At 34.1% G+C, this 18,566-nt stretch overlaps 2 protein-coding genes across 2 annotated transcripts; one reads left to right on the forward strand and one right to left on the reverse strand.

Annotated features, from left to right (window-relative positions):
* Positions 1–2,670: 2,670 nt before the first annotated feature.
* On the forward strand, positions 2,671–3,817 carry LOC140842408 (uncharacterized). The gene is made up of 2 exons (XM_073210293.1): positions 2,671–2,805; positions 2,894–3,817. Exons 1-2 carry the CDS (start codon positions 2,749–2,751, stop codon positions 3,596–3,598), a joined length of 762 nt encoding a protein of 253 aa, XP_073066394.1. The 5' UTR covers positions 2,671–2,748; the 3' UTR covers positions 3,599–3,817.
* Positions 3,818–5,837: 2,020 nt separating this feature from the next.
* On the reverse strand, positions 5,838–17,273 carry LOC140842407 (DNA ligase 1-like). The gene is made up of 18 exons (XM_073210292.1): positions 16,185–17,273; positions 15,470–15,586; positions 13,886–13,987; positions 13,693–13,809; positions 12,130–12,360; positions 11,940–12,034; positions 10,733–10,820; positions 9,649–9,780; positions 8,732–8,844; positions 8,421–8,522; positions 8,279–8,340; positions 8,032–8,103; positions 7,839–7,912; positions 7,687–7,743; positions 7,312–7,389; positions 7,116–7,193; positions 6,846–6,976; positions 5,838–6,500 (listed from the first exon to the last, which is right to left on the reverse strand). Exons 1-17 carry the CDS (start codon positions 17,067–17,069, stop codon positions 6,908–6,910), a joined length of 2,472 nt encoding a protein of 823 aa, XP_073066393.1. The 5' UTR covers positions 17,070–17,273; the 3' UTR covers positions 5,838–6,500; positions 6,846–6,907.
* Positions 17,274–18,566: the final 1,293 nt, after the last annotated feature.

Below are 18,566 nucleotides of genomic sequence, written 5' to 3' on the forward strand. Positions count from 1 at the left end.
CGTCATAGGCCCTTTTAATCACTTTCTTTGTTGCAGATTGAATGAGATTGAAACTAGAGAAGGGTATATATGAAACTAAATTAGGGACACAATGTACAGATTCAACTTGCCCATGATTTCTGAATAACGATAGAAAGGAATAATTTTTAATTCAAAACTATATGTGAGCTACCAAATGTGAGCCATTATACATGTTTTCTTGAAAGAGAAGAGTTTCATTCCCAATCAAACTGAATGGTTAGAAAAGGAGAATTGTTATTTGATCATCAAAAATTAGCTCGAGGAATGGCACAAGAAGCTCCCCAGGAGAATGCAAACTGCAAATTAAATTGTTATGGTCTCAGATCACTTGTCATGAAAATGGTGCCGATTAAAGTTCAAGCTACTAGAAATGGAGTTTTGGGCATACTCAGAAGTCCACCAAAAGACGAGCGATGATGGCGTTCGTTCCCGCCTTTGGTGAATGCTGTCTCCGCTTAGCTTGCCAGTTTTGCATCAAAACAGCCAACTGATTGCTCATGACTAGAAGCTGTGGTATTTTGATGTAGGTTTTACCAAGATAATGTCTTCTTAAGCCTTTGTCCAAGGAAAACAACCATTTTTCACAGCCACCACTCACTTCTTTTATTCCAGTAATCATATAAAAATCTTGCATGTGAATACGGTGTAATCATATTATGCGTATATATACACACACACATACATATACATATATAATTCTCAAAAAATATATTTATAGAAATTAGAATTATAGAAATGAAAGAAAATTTCTATGAAAAATATACAAGTCGGTAGAGACAAAGGTCAATTTTATAATGGCAAAAACTTGTGTGAGACGGTCTCACGGGTCGTATTTTATGAGACGGATTTTTATTTGGATAATTCATGAAAAAATATTACTTTTTATGCTAAGAGTATTACTTTTTATTGTGAATATGGGTAGGATTGACCCGTCTCACAGATTATGATCCGTGAGACGGTCTCACATGAGACCTACTCTTTTATAATTTGTTCGTATCTATTTTTATTTATTTTTAAAAAAAATCGAGTGGGGCTTTGGATAATCAAGTTGTTATTTTTGACCTGGTGTAATTAATACGAGCGGATAAAAATTAATGCGATTGTAATAACTAAATAGCGTACAGACCGAAAGTTAGTTGTAAATTTAATTGAAATCTTCATTTATTTATTTAATAAAGTAGCCATATAAATGACGAATATAGACAATAAAAGTAAATAATATAAACAAATGGTTTATCTGGTATGATTTATCTCATTAACGTGTTTTCAGACTACTATATTAATCCGAAATTTATCTATTATATTCTGAAAAATAACAAATATGAGTTTCATCATCGTCAAATAATAATAATAATAATACAAACACTTTTTTTTATTACCCCGAAGTAATATATAAAATCAATGCAACTGGTAACAAAATATCGAGACAGGAATTTCTGTAAGAGCTGGTAGTGAGAAAATAATAACATGTAAAGTGATTTTTTTTATAAGTAATGTCAAAAAATCAATCATAAAAGATATCTCATCTTTTAAAAAATTTAAGACTTTAATATATCCATAACTTGGACTAGGCTAACTTCAAGTGTCAAGATAACATAATATAATTATCTTCAGAAAAAAATAGGATATAAATATTTTAAATTTTTTTCCATAAAATAAATATTAATAAAAAGGACTGGACTCTTCACTTTTTCACTCTCCAGTCAATATTAGATTTATGCTATAAAGTCTTGGCTTTTTCTGCTTTAGTCCTAAAGCCCAACCTAAAAATAGAAACATGAAAAATAGAAGACAAATTCAATTATGTCTTTTCAGTGTATCTTTTAATTAATTTGATTAAAATCGAAATTTTACACTATTTTACAATGTCATTTTAATGTATATTAGATTACAAATTATGAAAATAATGTGATGTAGCAATAAGTGAAAATTATGACTACATATTAATTAAAATTTCGACAAATCGTATATATATATATATACACACACAAATAAATTGAAATTGTATACTAATCGGTAGAAAAAGGTGAAAAATAATGTTTTATTATTTGTTTGGAATAATAGCTGGTGAAAAGATATGTTAATTAAAATTTCGACAAATTTTATTTTAGTTTAAATGATCGTTTTAATTATTTTTTTCTCAGAATTGTGATTGGACTTGTAAGTCGAGAAATTTTACTCACCAAGCAAAAATGGTTTGTTTGTTTTTTGTTTTTTTTTTTTTTTAGAGCACTATATATTAATGTATAGTTTATGTTATTTGATGATAAAGTAACCTAAATGGATGTCTTATTTTTTAAGATGAAGTTTATGTTTTTGTTGTCTTTGTATCTTCCTACCAGTTCCATTGAACTGGTTGTGTGTTATGCACTTGATAACGAATGACTTGATCTTACTATATATATAAAAATAAATACACAAAAGATATTTTTATTGATGATATATATATATATATGATTAGATTAGAATATTAGAAACACTTCACTTTACAATTCTTAAATTTTAATTATTTTTTTAATAAAGTGGGTGTGAAGTGTGAACACAAAACAAACAAAAATGAACTGCTATATATAAGGGTGAAAGGAGAGAAGCAAACAATTGCAAAAAGTCAGTCTTAAAAAAAAAATATATATATATATATATATATATATATATATATATATATATATTTAAGCACACAACACTAATTCTCTCAGTTCTCACTTCAATTCTCGCTAAAGTGCGATAATGGATATTCAAAAAGGCCTCCTTCCTCTAAACAGTACTTATTTCCACCAAGAAAAGGTAATGAATTGAAACTTCTCACTTGATTCTGTACAAATTTACTGCAGAAGTAAGATGGAATTTTGTGAACATTTGATTCTTGAAACAGAGTATGGATGATTGGAGGCAATCTGTGCTGCTGAACATGGAGCTGGAGGAAGAACTCAGGATCAGAGATGAACAAATTGCCCAACTCCAAGAAATGCTACACTTAACCATTAAAGAGAGAAACGAAGCTCAAGAAAAGTGCCAAAATGTGTTCTTTGAGAAGATTTTGATTCAGCAGAGATTGAACCAATCTGCTCCGAATTCTGGGATTTCAAGCACCGAAGAAGATGATCCCATAAAAGGGACAGAATTAACAAATGTCTTCTCTTCCTCGGATTGTGACGAGAGTATTGTTTCGTCTCCACACCACCTCCCGCCGCCGCAGCTTCCTCCGCCAGCAGGAGAGGTGGAACCAGAGTTTCCCATCTTACTCGAAAGGTCATTGCCGGAAAAGGGGAAGCTTTTGCAAGCAGTGATGAAAGCGGGGCCGCTTCTACATAACCTCCTCCTCGCCGGCCCTCTCCCGCGGTGGCGCCAGCCTCCACCGCCGCTTGACACCAACCAGATCCCACCGCCACCGGTGGTGATTCCATCATCACCAACATCTCTTCCAACGCTAATGTCCAGTCAATCCATCCACCAAGAATCGTTACAAAACAACATTTTGAAGGTATATAAGAAGAGGGCTCTCTCTGAAAACTCTGATCATTCCCCCGCTGAGTTGAGATACCAAAAGAGATTTCTCCAATCGCCATTAATTATCTAAATTGATTTCTTTAAGTACTGTATTATATGCTTTTCAACTCCTGCAATTTCTAATATTAATTTAGCTTTAGTGTAATTGTTTGGATGAAGTGGAGATGGGAAGGTTCAGACAAAATCGAGGATTTTGCTGTCTGCTTTTTCTGACCTGTAATCTGGTGGGAGCACGGTCTCTTTTGTAGCGTACGAAGTGGTGTTGCCATATGAAAAGATTTTAATTTTATTTGCTTTCAATCATTAAAAACACAGAGTGAATAAATTATGGTAAAAATTTGTGTGACACGATTTCACGAATCGTATTTTGTGAGACGGGTTTTTTATTTGGGTCATTCATGAAAAAGTATTACTTTTTATGCTAAGAGTATTACTTTTTATTGTGAATATCGGTAGGGTTGACTCGTCTCACATATAAAGATTCGTGAAACCGTCTCACAAAAAACCTACTCATAATTTTTTGAGTAAAGGGATGTCAGCAGATTTTTTGTTGGGTTCATTTTCGAATAAATATCAGTTTTAAATCACAAAAACATATTAAATGACGTGTTTGTACAATCTTTAAAAAATATCATAAATGGAGTATTAATAAAATGGATGTTTGAGACTCGTATATTTATTACTACTATTAAGGGTTAAGGTCTTAGATCTCCCAAAATGGTACCACAGCCGTATGATCTGATCTCTCATCAATTTTTATATATTAATTTTAATATAATTCAAATCAATTAAAAAATAGATCAAACTCCAAAAAAAATTCACCAAATACAAAACAAGCATGTAATGCATGTGCCGAGATACTGATAAATCATCAAATAGAGAGGTGGTTAAGACCACAATGTGTGAAAGTTATGGCTGACAAAATATCCCAAAATCTCGATTCGTCTCGAAAATATATCAACATGCGCTTTTCCTGACCTGGATTGTCGGGATTCTCGTCCCGATTGAAAAAATATTATAATATTATTAACCCTTAGAAATTGGCCAACATATTTGAAGAAGACTAGCCATTCATAGATAAAAATTTTAGGTCTTAAATTAATGATTAAATAATTCATAAAAATAAAAATTTCATGTAGGCAAATATTATAATTATAATTCAAATACAATCATGCAAAATGAAAAAAAAAAAGAATTATCATCATATTTTCTCCTTCGGTCTACACAGAAAAATGAAAGGAACACAATTTAATCATAAAATTTCATTAGTGAACAAATATAATCGCTAAAACATTATTCAACTAAGAAAATACTGATCGATGCCAAATGGAGCTTGAGAATGTTGTATGATGGTTTAACGAGACAATGATTCAGCATGCTAATTTTTGTTTTGGATTTGCATCGAATAATAAAGAAGTTGTTTCAGATTATTTGTAATTTACAAGAAAAGGTGATTTAATTTTTAATGATTATGTGCATTTTCTGTCGTACTCATATTCATCAGAACTTAAAAATTGATGTGTCTTATCCAAATTCAATGTATTAAAAAATTATTTATCACAATATCCTCTCATTACCTAACGAGATTCGAACGTTCAGATTTCAACACTTTTCGAGTACGATATCGAGAAAAAAAAAATTCAAAATTTTAATAGGGATAAAAATTAAGTAAAAAGGTTATAAGACATATCCATACACGACCCTACCCTTAGTGAAAGGCACGGCTCGTGTAGGTTCCCACATATCAAATTTGGGATCCACCTCCAGATCCCATTTATTTTTTTCTTTAATTTATATATTTATCTTATTTACAGCAATTGCTTTCGTTTAAAATCTACCTTCTTTGATAATCATATCTTCCAAAAGCTAGGACAAAAAAAAAAGAATCATTTTGCACGTTTCTACTGGATGTTACTACCGATTACATAAAAGAAAGGTGCATGGATAAGGACAAGTGTATCAAGTTCACAACAAATCCAAAAGCAGATTATCATTACTCAAACAAGCATTCCTCTTAGATGTGCTAATGATTCGTGTGCATGAATATTATTTTTCACGATTGTAATATGACATAAACATCACATATGTTATTGTCGAAGCCGTTTTTTATTACAAAACAATTGGCAAAAACAAAATTAAGTCAACGTGAAGTATTCCACTTTTTCCGGCTCATGATACATATTTATATATGGGCAAGGATTGGTTGAATTTGGCGCGAAAGGCGGTTGGAATTATAGGGGACCGAACCCCAATAAATCATTCAAGATTGGTCCACACGGCAAGATAAAGAAGCGAAAAGGAAAAAAAGGAAGAAAAAAAAACCATTGAAATTCAATGGCCGGAGCACATTTTCTTGAAACCAACATTCTTGTACCCCTAATTTCAACAAAACACAACATTCATACTATACTCGGACCCGAGCCATGCGGACAATAATCATCGCATCTCAAATGCACAGTATTTTAAAAATCTTAAAATAAATTCTTTAAAATTTAAAAATCGATCATCCGAGGTATGTTGACAGCAACTTACGTGGCATTCGGAATACGCCTCATGATTCCATAGATTTGCCAAATCACATGGAAAATATTCAAACATGCCAACCCAAACAAAACAATCAATGGATAGGTAACAGCTATAGTCCACAGCAAGTTCTGTGTCAAATTTTTCTAGATGGACACTCACAGCCATAGGCAGGTGTATTCTTTATGCCATTCTATTTTTCCGCGTAAAAGCCACCCACAAATACACCCAATTTTCGGATTTTAACAAAATAAAGTCTATGAAAACTGGCAATCAAGAATTTAAAAAGTATACAATAGACATGATAATGTAAGAAAGAGAGGCATGAATTAACCGACAACTAATATGAATTATGCCACGGTTTACGTTAGTACAACTGGAAATCTTACTAGGAAATGAACATTCAAATCTCTAGCATGAGCTGCCGATTCAGTAACATGGCTGCCATCCTGCAGATTACACAAATCACGGACTTTCAAATTCACTCGCACGGAATGTTCTTCAGTTCCATAAATTTTTATACTTAAACTTGAAGAATTTAGAGGAGCGCACTCATGTACTATATGTAAACCAAAAAATAGGAATTTATAAAATAACTTCGCTACACTCCTCTGGCTTCGCTACTGAGATTATTATTCTTATGGTGGATAAATTTGTTTCAAATAGCTTCAACGAAGCATGCAACATGAGTCGAACATCAGTGTAATAGACATATTTTTCCAGTGTTTTGATGAGGGAAACACGCATAATTTGACTTACAAAAACATATGTATTGCAAAAAGAATCCAGCTTACATTCTTATGAATGAAGGAACCAGCTCCATATATTAAGGAGAGAGGCATTTTTTTTCCCTATCTCAATCATCCTCTTTGTCATCTTGATTATCTCGCTGATTGTGTTTCTGAGCATTATACATATCAGCAACCTAATTTACCAAAGAAATAGCTTTTAGATTAAACACCTTGTCCGCTTCAGATGAATAAGAGAAAAAAGTAAATAAGAAGCAAGAAACTTGGCTGAAACCAGAACTTGGCTGAAACCAAGAAACTGTAAAATTCATTTACCATATCAGATGAAGATGCCTGCTCTGGATTCTTATCTTCTCGAACACGCAACAACCGTGGAAATCGTAGAGAAATTCCCTTAGCAAAACAAATTTAAAGAGAAAAAAAATGAGATGGGATGTCAACCAATCGGTTCACAGCACAAATAAATTAACACATGAAATCCTAGAACTTGTGAATTTTGCAGTGGTTGTACCTTCTCAGGATTTACAATACCAATGGCAGCACGATGAACAGGGCTGATAGTTAGATCTGCAGCTTTCACCTCCCAAACCTAAATGAGAACGCAACTGACACACTTCATCATATATAGAAATATTTAAATTTTTTACAGTGGGCTTAAAGGAATTACATTTCCTTGTAGAGAATAAACCTATATAAAGGTAAAAAAATTGGAAATCTTTTTCAATCACCCGTAAGAGTTCTCGTCTTGAACAGAACTTTATTATTAACAATAGGAACACTCGTCAATCCTTTTCTGCTATTAGCCAAGGACATAGCTGTGCATGTATTTGTAAACTACATGAACATGTATGTAAAGCACACATAAAGTAAAAGATGTAATTGCTACCTCAGTTGGTTCGAACCACACATCTGGACTTAACGAATCTGAATACCTGTAATATGACTGGAGATTGCATACATGTCAATCATATAAAGAAATTAATTAGTACAGAAAACACACACATCCAATTGATAAATTAATATTTGAACTCAACAAACCTTTGGCTTGGGAATAACTTTAGAGCGAAGACTGGCAGAACGTTCTTCAAGCACCGCTTCGGAAAATCCGGTGCCTAAAGATACAAGTTTACATGTTGTTTAGACAAAATATATATATAAGTCAGCAGATACGTTATAAGCCATCCTGTGACAGTCAAAATGTTGGCTGATAACAGCTAGAAGCAGAACTTACCGATTTTGCAAATGCTTTGAAACTCCTCTTTGTCATTATCGTAACAAGCAAGGAGAAAGGCGCCATACACACCTATAAGAAAAAAATAGAACAGCCGATAATTCGAGAAGCAACTAAAATTAACTATAATTTCAAATCTAAAACAATCACATTAAGTAAGCAAGATAATGCATTAAAATGGATACATGCATAGCATCAATACATATTTGATATCCTTTCAACTGAAGAAAGTATATTTGTGAATTACCGGTACGTTTTCCCCTTCCATGGAATGCAGCAATGGGAACCAGATCCAAAGAATCACCAATACTGCAAAGCATAACCAATAAACTGTAACTTGACATGTGTGCAGTATCTATAGCTCAAACAAATTCAGAGATAATCAGTACCTCTCCATGTAGTCTTTTTTCAATTTTAACCAGTTATTAGACCGTTTTGAAGGCTCATATGTTGCATCTCTATTCAAGGTTTTGATAATCAACCCCTCAGAGCTGAAAAGAAGAATTTGTGAGTATCGTGAAAAAGGAAATATGTCAACAGTTGACAGCTGTGGTGTGGACAAAGGAATTTTGCACAAAATACAAGAACAACTAACGAACATTAATTTTGAAGAACACCAGAAAGTTAGTGAAGTGTGTCAAAATACATTAGTGCACATCTCAAATATATCATGACATAAAACCATATATATTAGAATCACCTAGAATTAACAGCATCTTCAAGAAATTTTTGTATTTCCTCGAGATCATTTGATGTTAGTGCAGTAGCAAACTGAAAAAATCCAACTTCCTCCTGAAATGACTTGTAAAGATTCTGCATGCACGCACACACACACTCAAGTGAGTAATAATACATCAGAGAGATTTTTTTTTAAAAAAAAGGTAACGGATACAAAGTAATAATAAGGATTCTGACTGAGATTATAAACATCAGTAATAAAGTTGAGTAAAAGCAGACAAATTTCATATATCCATCATCAGATACTTAAGATACATAAAATATCATTAGAAGCTGGTTAAAGTAAATTACAGAAACGTAAAGCAAATCACCCAGTTGAAGATTCAGAATTTTATACAATAAGAAACACAAGGAGTAAAGATTCTCGAGCACAAGCTCATAAAGCAAAAACAAATAAACCTTAGCTCTCAAAAAACGTGTAAAATTCGAAAGACAGTGTTGTTTGGCTGTGCTCTTGATTCAACTTGAGAGTTCAAACATTGTTTGGGCAATATAATTCAACCACCTTCATTACTTTCTTTTTGAAATGTTTACACTCTTCAACGATTCACAATTTTAATCAACTAATCCAAATATAATAACGACATAATTAATTTTTCTCTATGCTCTTTCTATCAGTCAATACAATATTTTACCCTTTATATTAATTTTTTTTAAAATTATATCCTAACACTCTCTCAAGTCTCAACATCATTTTCAAACACTTATTGAGTCGAGTTAAGAAAGCTTATGCCCTTCAATTCAACAGTATCACAACCATAATAACCACATGAAGATGACACAGTCGCTAAAAAGAAACCGACACGAGCAACACCATTTATCACTAGTTCTTAGCTGGGACAAAAGTCTTAAATAATTAACCCGCAACGGAAATCATACCTCTCTACGAACATTAAGTTGCTCCTGTAGAAGTTGTTGGCCGTTAAGATAGAGAATATCAAAGGCATATATGCACACATTGACTTTTATTTCACTCAACGCAACATTTTTCCGAGCACGCGTACTGAGAATCTGCCGGAGGAACGACATTTATAATATATAAAAATACCATAACATTGGTGAAAACAAACAAACACAAAATGATTATAGCGTATGCAGGTGCTGCATGAAGAACTTCAAATTGCGGCATAAGAATGAGCAAAATTAAATGGAAAAAAAGTAACATTGAGACTTGTGAGAGGCGCTCAAAAGAATTCATAAAGGAAAAAGGTGAAACTAAACGTGAATGACCTGTTTTGCTTATTAATTCAGAGAACATATTTAAAATTATTTTGCACTATTCTTCATTCCACATCAGCTCCAATTTCCAATTTTAGATGAACCAGCCAAGCCCATTCATGCAGGAAACTTCAGAGTGGAATGGGTTCAAGCATACGTTATTCCGTAGTTACAATTTCTAACTTTTAGATGAACGCATCCATTGAATTAAAGCTAGATTGAGAATAGAAGCTGAAATTTCAAAAATCAAAACCACATGCATTCTCAAAAAATTTTGTTAAAAAAACATGTCTCCTTACAGAGAAGATATCAAAGAGAGGACTAAACGTACACAACATAACATGGTTATAAAAAGGTTCACGATTTGAGCAGCTATTTTCTGAAAAAGTAATTTGATATGGTTGCCAAAACAGCCGAATCGAAAAATTAGTGCTATCTTATAGTTTTGTATGGGCTAAGTTCATGAGGATCTGGTACCTATCAATGTCATGCAGCATCAATCATGTTTTCAATCAAATATCTCGCTAACACTCCATGTTTCCTTGGTAAGAAGAAATTTTGAGGCTCTATCTAGCCATCTTGATGGATTGGAGTACTTAAAAATATGAAAGTTAAAAAACCACTGTTTTCAAGAGATACAGATACATAACATAGATCAAGCTATTCGATTGAGGATAACAAAATTCAGTGAGAGCCTTTAGTAGTTAGAAATTAATCCTCCTAACATAAATCCAAAATTTTTCACCTGGAACGGCTGGATTTTCTTCTTCTCTCGGTCGTATGCAACTAGTTCACAATCGAGTACAAATGATGTCACTGAAGGTGTTTTTAATCTGCATTAAGACAGTTAACGCTAATGACCAGTCACTATAGCATAAAATCTCAAACTACACAAAGAACAAAAATATATAAAAGGTACATGATTCCATATGTTATTTTAGTTAACTATAAGGAAAATAAGAAATGAATAATAAACCATCATTATTAGCATAAAATAACTTATAAAGAATCTTTCTGTCAAAAACAAGCAGCATCAAAATTTCTACCGTCTCAGAAATGAGAGTTAAATATGATCACTGAATCAACACAAAAATCAACAAGACCACCAGAGCAGAAAGAGGGAATGGGGATTCTCGAATTGATGAAAACATACACATATATTTTAGTGGATCACATGCTCCTTTCATGACCACATATTTCTTGAATTACTATGTTTCGTATTCCACTCACCCGAACAAAGACCACAAACTATAATTACTCAACTTCACGAACCAAGACGGCCTAAACTTCAAGACTTGAGTAACTAACAATTTTATTTCAATCAAATCAGCAGTAATATACAACTAAGAAAAATGACAAAATCCCGTGTTTTCAAAAATTCATTACTTTTTCAGAGTAAGACGGTTATTCAATACATGACAGAAGCAAGACATCTCGCACTTCAAGTCAATTGACAGGCCAGGCAAAGTGTTATGCTGCACTGTCAAGGAAATTCACACAAACAGCGTGAAACTGGATGGTGTCAAGAAGGATTTTAGGAATATTTTACATTCTAAAATTCGTTACGCTCTAGTCAAGCGTCGGACCAGCGCCTAGGCAGGGACTAGCTACTGTTAGGCGGATTACACTGATATCAACATAAAAAGATGAAGTTTGATTTGTTAGGACAATACAATAAATCGCATTTCTTGTTGGACTATGGTTTAAAGCCTGTAAAATAATGCTTTTCATTTTATTAACTGTGCATTAAATTAAATTAAAAGCCCAAAAAACTTTTAGAATAAAAAGACCAAAAAAAGATAATTTCCGGCTGTCTACAGCCGCCTAACTAACACTTTTTAAATGCGGTCAGCCAGCGCCTATGCCGATTTTATAACACTGTTTAACAAGCATCACATTCCAATATCTAGGCAGAGAAAACATCATATACATTTTTATGAAATAAAGACCACCTAGTGACTGCAGCAACAACATCCGGAAACTTTCCAGTATTTCTTTCAGCGTTTCTACTGTATATCTCAACTGAACCATCATCCATGTAATGTATCTACATGGAATATAGACAATTGCAGCATAAATTTCCTCTTCTTAAAAGCCTAAACTCAAGGATATAAACATATTTCTTTAACAAGGTATCACTACCTGTGCACGTTCTCCATCGTACTTGTACTCACAGGTAAACTCCATTTCTTGAAACTTTTCCACAATTTCAGATACTCCTTTTGTTGGTTTAGCTAACATGGGTCCAACTGGAATACCAGGAGAAAAGCTACATGCCTTTGTGAGATTCCATACCCCCGCAGAAAGAAGAGCTGGGACTATTTTATCATACACAGGAATTACAGAATAAACTTGTTTGACAATTTTTGCAGCCTGACAGAAAGATTGTATGGGAAAAATAAAATATCAATTCAAAAAATAAAAAGCAAATCATAAGTACGATGGATCAAATATATTTAAATTCGCTACAATAAATTAAACATAGGTAAGATGAATGTAAAATTTAAAGGCACAAAAGTACAGACACGAAATGTCATTTTAATTAATGGAGATCTTTTACCATATTAATGAAGTGTCAAAATTGAGAAGCACGGGCTGAATATTTCTGAGTCATGTAATTTACGAAATCTTGTCCTACCACTGGGTAAAAGGGTTTTAAGTAAGCCGCGATCTGCCTGATTATGGTAGCATAATCAGTCACCTTACGGTACTTGAAGCAGAGCCTTTCCCTTGAAATGTAGCCTCATTAAGACATAACTTTACGATTGCTTGCTGCTCAAACAATGCATAATCAAAATTTCAATTTTGTCTCTTTTTTAATTATAAAATTTAGAAAATATGATCTAAGTTATGTGCATCCTTTAAGACTCGTTACTTCAAATTTCTGCCGGGTACGTACACTTCTATCAATAACTTTTTCTTCTAGTTGCATCCTTTTTGAGCACTGCTTCGAGTCAGAAAACAAGCCCAGAAACCTTTGATTCCAGTTTCTTTTTTTTTATAGGAAACAGATTTTATTAATTGATAAGTAGTGATTACATTAAGCGGATCAGGAATCCGCACTATATAAAATAAAATAAAACAAGAACTACATCGCCATAATCATGACCATACGAATTTCCAATCCCTAACTAAATTTAATATACAAAGATGTTTAAACTCTGGCAATATCGTCGACCAACTCGCAACTCTGAATTTTATTTTATCTTGATTCCAGTTTCTAATTCCCAAAAACCCAAGCAATCAATATTTGAACAATTTGCACCCGTACTAGAAAGTAAAAGGAACCATGTCAACATTGATCCAAGATAAGCAGCTAGCTTGAGAAAATAACAGTGAAATCAAGAATCAGAACATCTTTCTCAATTAGTTTCAAAGTTCCCTTGTTTATCAACATGATGTACTAATTAGAACTTAAAAGATGGAAATCACCTCGAAATGTTATCGAGTTTAATGAGTGAAATATAAAAAAATCAAGTTGTCAGGGAAAAAGGCTAAAAAGTAGCAGTGGAGGAATTTATTACTTGACAGAGCAGCAAACTAGCTCCAGAACATTAAAACGGTCATTCTTGTTGCAGTAAAAACAGTCGAGAAAATGGCCTTAACATATTTGCGGGCCATAAAATGGCCTTATTTTTCATTGTGTTCTCAAACACAGCAAACTGCAAGGATAATAGTCTACCTACTTAGAGCATTACAACATACCTCTTCTAGAGGATTCTCAACCTTTGCATGAGGTGATGAGTGCTTCACAGAATAAACTGAAGCATGTCCAAGTGCAGTCAAAAGAGTTTGTTCCGCCAGCCCAATACGCAGCTTTGTCTGTATATATCACTAAAACCAGTTTTACACTACACAATAAGAACCAGAGAAACTACGAATGTTCGAATCAGCTAACCTGGAGTAAACGAATCAAATACTGAGGTTCACAATCAGTGGCTGCGACTAGTAGCGCTTTTATGTGACTCTTTTTCTTATCTTGACTGTCCTTGCCAGATTCCTGCCAACAATCACAATTTTATGCCCAAAAAAATTAATTTCAGAACTCAAGAGGCCATCACTCACTGCACCACGAAAATAACAATGAATACAGCCTACAAGCTCAGAACAAGCAACAAAAAACATATGAACCTGCATATAAACATCTACATACATCAATTATGACAGTTTTAATAGCACAAGCTTTTCTGCATAAAATGTGACTGATAGATTGCACCCTCCTTCAACCAAGGCAAAGTACAACTTTCAATGACAGGTATCAAAGAGAGAGGTATAAACTATGAACAAACAGACGTTAATGTCCATCTACAAGTTACAATCTGACAGATAAATTATTGACAAATAATTATTTTTTCAATAAAATAACAATCTATCAACCCAAATGCAATATTTAGTGAAATGTGTAAGAGGCCTGGAGCCAACAGACGGGTAAGGCATCCCTATGATTACGTTATTACATCAACATTTTATCTAACTCCTTTAGAACAGGAAGATGTAGTGGACCAAAATAGTTGAAGCCCCCATTTTTTTCCTATTAACACCAAGAATAAATTATATATAAAAAAGGGCAAAATCCATAGCATGGGTATAATTCTTTCAATGATGGAACTCTTTAAGCAGATAATCCATTGAAATTGAGTTGAGTAAAAAACCATACCAGTCCTCAATATAAACTATTTCTCTCTCTAGCCCCACAGCTACACCATCGCTTCCCCTCTCCCTCTCCCTCTCCCTCTCCCTCTCACACACACACCCAAAAATTGGATTTCGTTCCTACATGAACAAAAAGGCACAAAAAATAGGATTTATACTGTTCCATCTACTTTATCTGTTCCGTAAAAATTAATCTCGCTGAATGCACAGAGAATGTCCCTTAAGGTTTCGAAATAAAACATAGAAGATATCTTAAGAGGCAATTAATTTATCGATTTTAAATGATTTTACTTTATGCTAACATATCCATAATCAAAAGCCACATATCTTCAACAATCAAGGCCCACGAAACTCTAGCACTAGAGAAAATTTGCAACTCCAAAGATCCATACATAACGAAGAAACTGAGATAATAGTTGTATCATTATGAAGCCATCTGCTTGACTTCGTTTCTCAAAATCATTGGTAAATTCAGTTCATATTTCTTGCGTCATGTTTCTATAATATATGGTGAAGACAATAAAAATAGAAATCTACTACATTCCCAGTATAGTTGTGTATAGCTACTGCAGCTCAACAAAAGAAATAATGGAAGCAACAGTGATTAAGCATATCAAATTTATCCTTGTATCTAAACCGCTGGAGTGAGGGCCCTATTCTTGGATGGTGTAAGAAGTTAAGTCAGCATTGACAAAAAAATGTTTCAAATAAAACAAATGAAGGTATAACATCTGAACAGACACAAATTTAAAACAGACAAGTCACAACTGAAACATCTTCTTCGACCCCAAATCATACATAAAAGGATAACCAAACGGAACTCAAGTACCTTGGCAATAAGCCGAAAAGTATCAAAAACTTTGGCAACAGTTAATGCTTCTGGTTTGCGCATCAAAGGTTGTGATGATCGACTGGCTTTAGCCACAAGACCCAGATCTCCAAGCTCCTATCATCAGTTGACATTGAAATGATGAATTTAATAAACTCCTTGATAGGGGCAGATGGAAATATTTAACTCATATAAAAGCAGGTCCATCATAGTTACTCATAGCGAAACACATAAAAGCTAGAACAAATCAAAAGTTGACCGGGAGTACAATCGACCACCACTTACACAGCATAAAAACATCACCTTCACTAGCATGAACTATGGACATACCATCGCAATCACATTGATAATTTTGTTAAAATTCCATACGTTTGCTTCTTTCAAAATATTTATGCCAAGGAAATTAGAAATGTAATTGGCAGACAGGTGCCTTTAAAATTTGAGGAATACAGAGCATATTCAGACCTTTTGTTGATGATACAGAAAGCATTTCTTAACAAAAATAATTTTTTTAAAAAAGCTTTCCTCTTAGTTTTATGCTGCATCCACATGAATTTTCATTCTAAACTCATGTTTTACTACAAATCAATGCTTCCCGATGACCACAGCGTGGCAGATCTTATTACATTCCACATGATAATTATGCACTTTAAAAAAGAAAAGCTCCGAAAACTCTCAATTGCCCTCCAACAATCATCTAGAATAAACTCATCACCTTGTACTGCTTCTTAACATGTGCTTCTTTACCCCCACAAGCCTCTGCAAGGGCCTTGATAATTGAAGCGTCCCCAATTCCTAGTTCCAACCCCTCATGCGCGGAAGCAATCCTATTTGCCAAGAGGTACACCACAGCCACTAAATCATCCGGTGTGGTCTCGATCACAGTCCTAAGCATATTGCACACGATCTCAGTAATAGCAATTCTCCCGGATTCCTTTGATATAGCATCAAAAGCCTTAACTACGAACATAAAAGGCACCCGCTCTCCCACAGCCCAATATGCCGCCCCATTCACATTGAACTTCGCGGCTTTTTGCTTCAACTCCACTACGCTCTCGTCAGGACTAATAGACATTCTGGGCTTCTTCACCACCACTGAATATTTATCCGAATCAGCAGTTCCCAACCCACCCTGTTTGGAATTTAATTCTTTACTTTTAATCTTCTCCTGTTTTGAACTCCCCGATGCACGGGTATCTTCAGCTATGGTTGGACCAATTGCAGCTTGTTCGCCATCTTTTGACAAAGTCTCAACAAGAGCATTTCCAGTTTGGCCTAAATTTGCACTTTCAATCGGTTTAGCAACGGAACTACCTGAATCACTGACATTAGGGTTCAAACTAGAAGTTTTTGAAATGTCAGCGGGGTTTTTGCGCTTTCTGGGAGAGGATTGCTGCGGCTTCTGCTGCTGTGACTGCTTTTTCTTGGAAGAATTGGACATGAGGACATCGAATGCAGAGGGGCGTGAGGTGGACATCGCCTTGAATCTAGGGTTTGACCTCGCAAAGAGGAACGAAGCCTTCGAAGAGAATGATATGAACAGTTTGATCGGGAGTAGTTTCGTGGAGAGATTGAGATACTGATTGAGCAGCAGAGTCATGAACGGAGTGAAAGCATCGACCGGCGGTTGGAGGACGCGGAGAATGACGAAATGGCGGGAAATTTTGTGAGCGGTAATTTGATTAGAACCTCCATTAATCTGCCATGAAATTAGCTTAAAACTTAGCTTGCCATGGAATTCACTTGCCTTGGTACAAAATTGGAAACTTGTCTTGGAATTTGGGAGCTGTTTTTACCTTTCTATTCTTTATCGAAGAAAATGTTGAAGAGATAAAATTGATACTTTTAAGATTGATAAAACTGAATAAAAGTTGCATTTCACAAAATTGATATGTGAGACAAACTTTATCTTTTTTAAAAAAATTTATTGTTTTAGCAAAAGTCAAAAGAAAAAAGTTATGTATCACAAATTAATTCGAATAATTTCTGATACCCGATATATTCAATTTTTTAAAAAAATATATCAATGTCATGATTTATAACAAAAAATTATAAATATAAATGTCTTCGAAATATATAACATACACTATAAGTTACATTAGTTTAAATAATTAATGGGAAAGTACTTTGATATTAGAATGTGTTATTCTATTTAAATTTGGGTCTCAAATTTGTGGATAAGGGAAAATTAAGCCGTTGGTAGAATTTGGGAAATGATATATAAATAATTTATATCAATTTTTTGGAATGACACCCTATTGTTTGGCCAAGCAGATCCAATAACAACTGAGTTTTTCCATATATTTTGGAAAAATATGAAGATCACTTTTAGTCCCAACACAAATTAAACCACGAAAAACAATTATTCTCTTCTTTGGGAATGCACTGTAACGAGATTTATGATGTTACTTGGGACTTCCGTCTTTCACAGGTCGGAACAAACAACTCATGTGTGATGGAATTCGTGAAAAAATGTGGCTTGAGTTGCAAACCTGGAAAAGTGAAATGTTTTCTGCGGGAGGTAGAAAAGTTTTTACCAAGAAAGTTGCGCAAGCCATCCCATCCTATACCACGAGCTTATTACAATTACCAAATACTCTCTGCCAAAAGTTGCATGCGATGATAGTGAAGTTCTGGTGGGGCGCGACAGGGGATGAAAAGAAGATACACTGGAGAAAGCAGAAGTTATTATGTCACCCTAATTCTCAAGGCAATATGGGTTTTCGGGATTTAATATCTTTCAACCAAGCTCTGTTGGCCAAACAAGTAAGGCGAATATTGACAAATCCAAACTCACTGTCCGGTTTTTTATATGAAAAGATGTACTTCTCAGCAGGCGAATGTGCCGGTGAATGTTGGATCACAATCCATTTTTGTTCGGAGAAGTATATATGTGGCGAAGAGAGCTGCTGCGAAAAGAAATACGATGGAGAATAGCTAATGGTTCAGCGGTTTCTGTACTCATTGATCTGTGGCTGTTAAAACCAAAGCTTTTCAAATCCATTACAATTCCCAATCCACCCCAATTACATCTAAAAGTCGGCGAGTTGTTGCATTCAAGGGGGGATGGGATTGGAGAATGGTAAACAATATATTA

The sequence above is a fragment of the Primulina eburnea genome, chromosome 10 (assembly GCF_022965805.1).
Source record: "Primulina eburnea isolate SZY01 chromosome 10, ASM2296580v1, whole genome shotgun sequence".
NCBI classification, from domain to species: Eukaryota; Viridiplantae; Streptophyta; class Magnoliopsida; order Lamiales; family Gesneriaceae; genus Primulina; species Primulina eburnea.

Bases quoted from the DNA above. Each gene is read 5' to 3' on its own strand.
- LOC140842408 (XM_073210293.1), top strand. From the start codon at position 2,749: ATGGATATTCAAAAAGGCCTCCTTCCTCTAAACAGTACTTATTTCCAC. The intron at 2,806-2,893 runs GTAATGAATTGA...TTCTTGAAACAG, and splicing joins CTTATTTCCACCAAGAAAAG to AGTATGGATGATTGGAGGCA.
- LOC140842407 (XM_073210292.1), bottom strand. From the start codon at position 17,069: ATGACTCTGCTGCTCAATCAGTATCTCAATCTCTCCACGAAACTACTC. The intron at 8,341-8,420 runs GTACTGATTATC...TATGCTTTGCAG, and splicing joins AAAAAAGACTACATGGAGAG to TATTGGTGATTCTTTGGATC. The intron at 7,913-8,031 runs GTAAGTTCTGCT...TTGTATCTTTAG, and splicing joins TCAAAGCATTTGCAAAATCG to GCACCGGATTTTCCGAAGCG.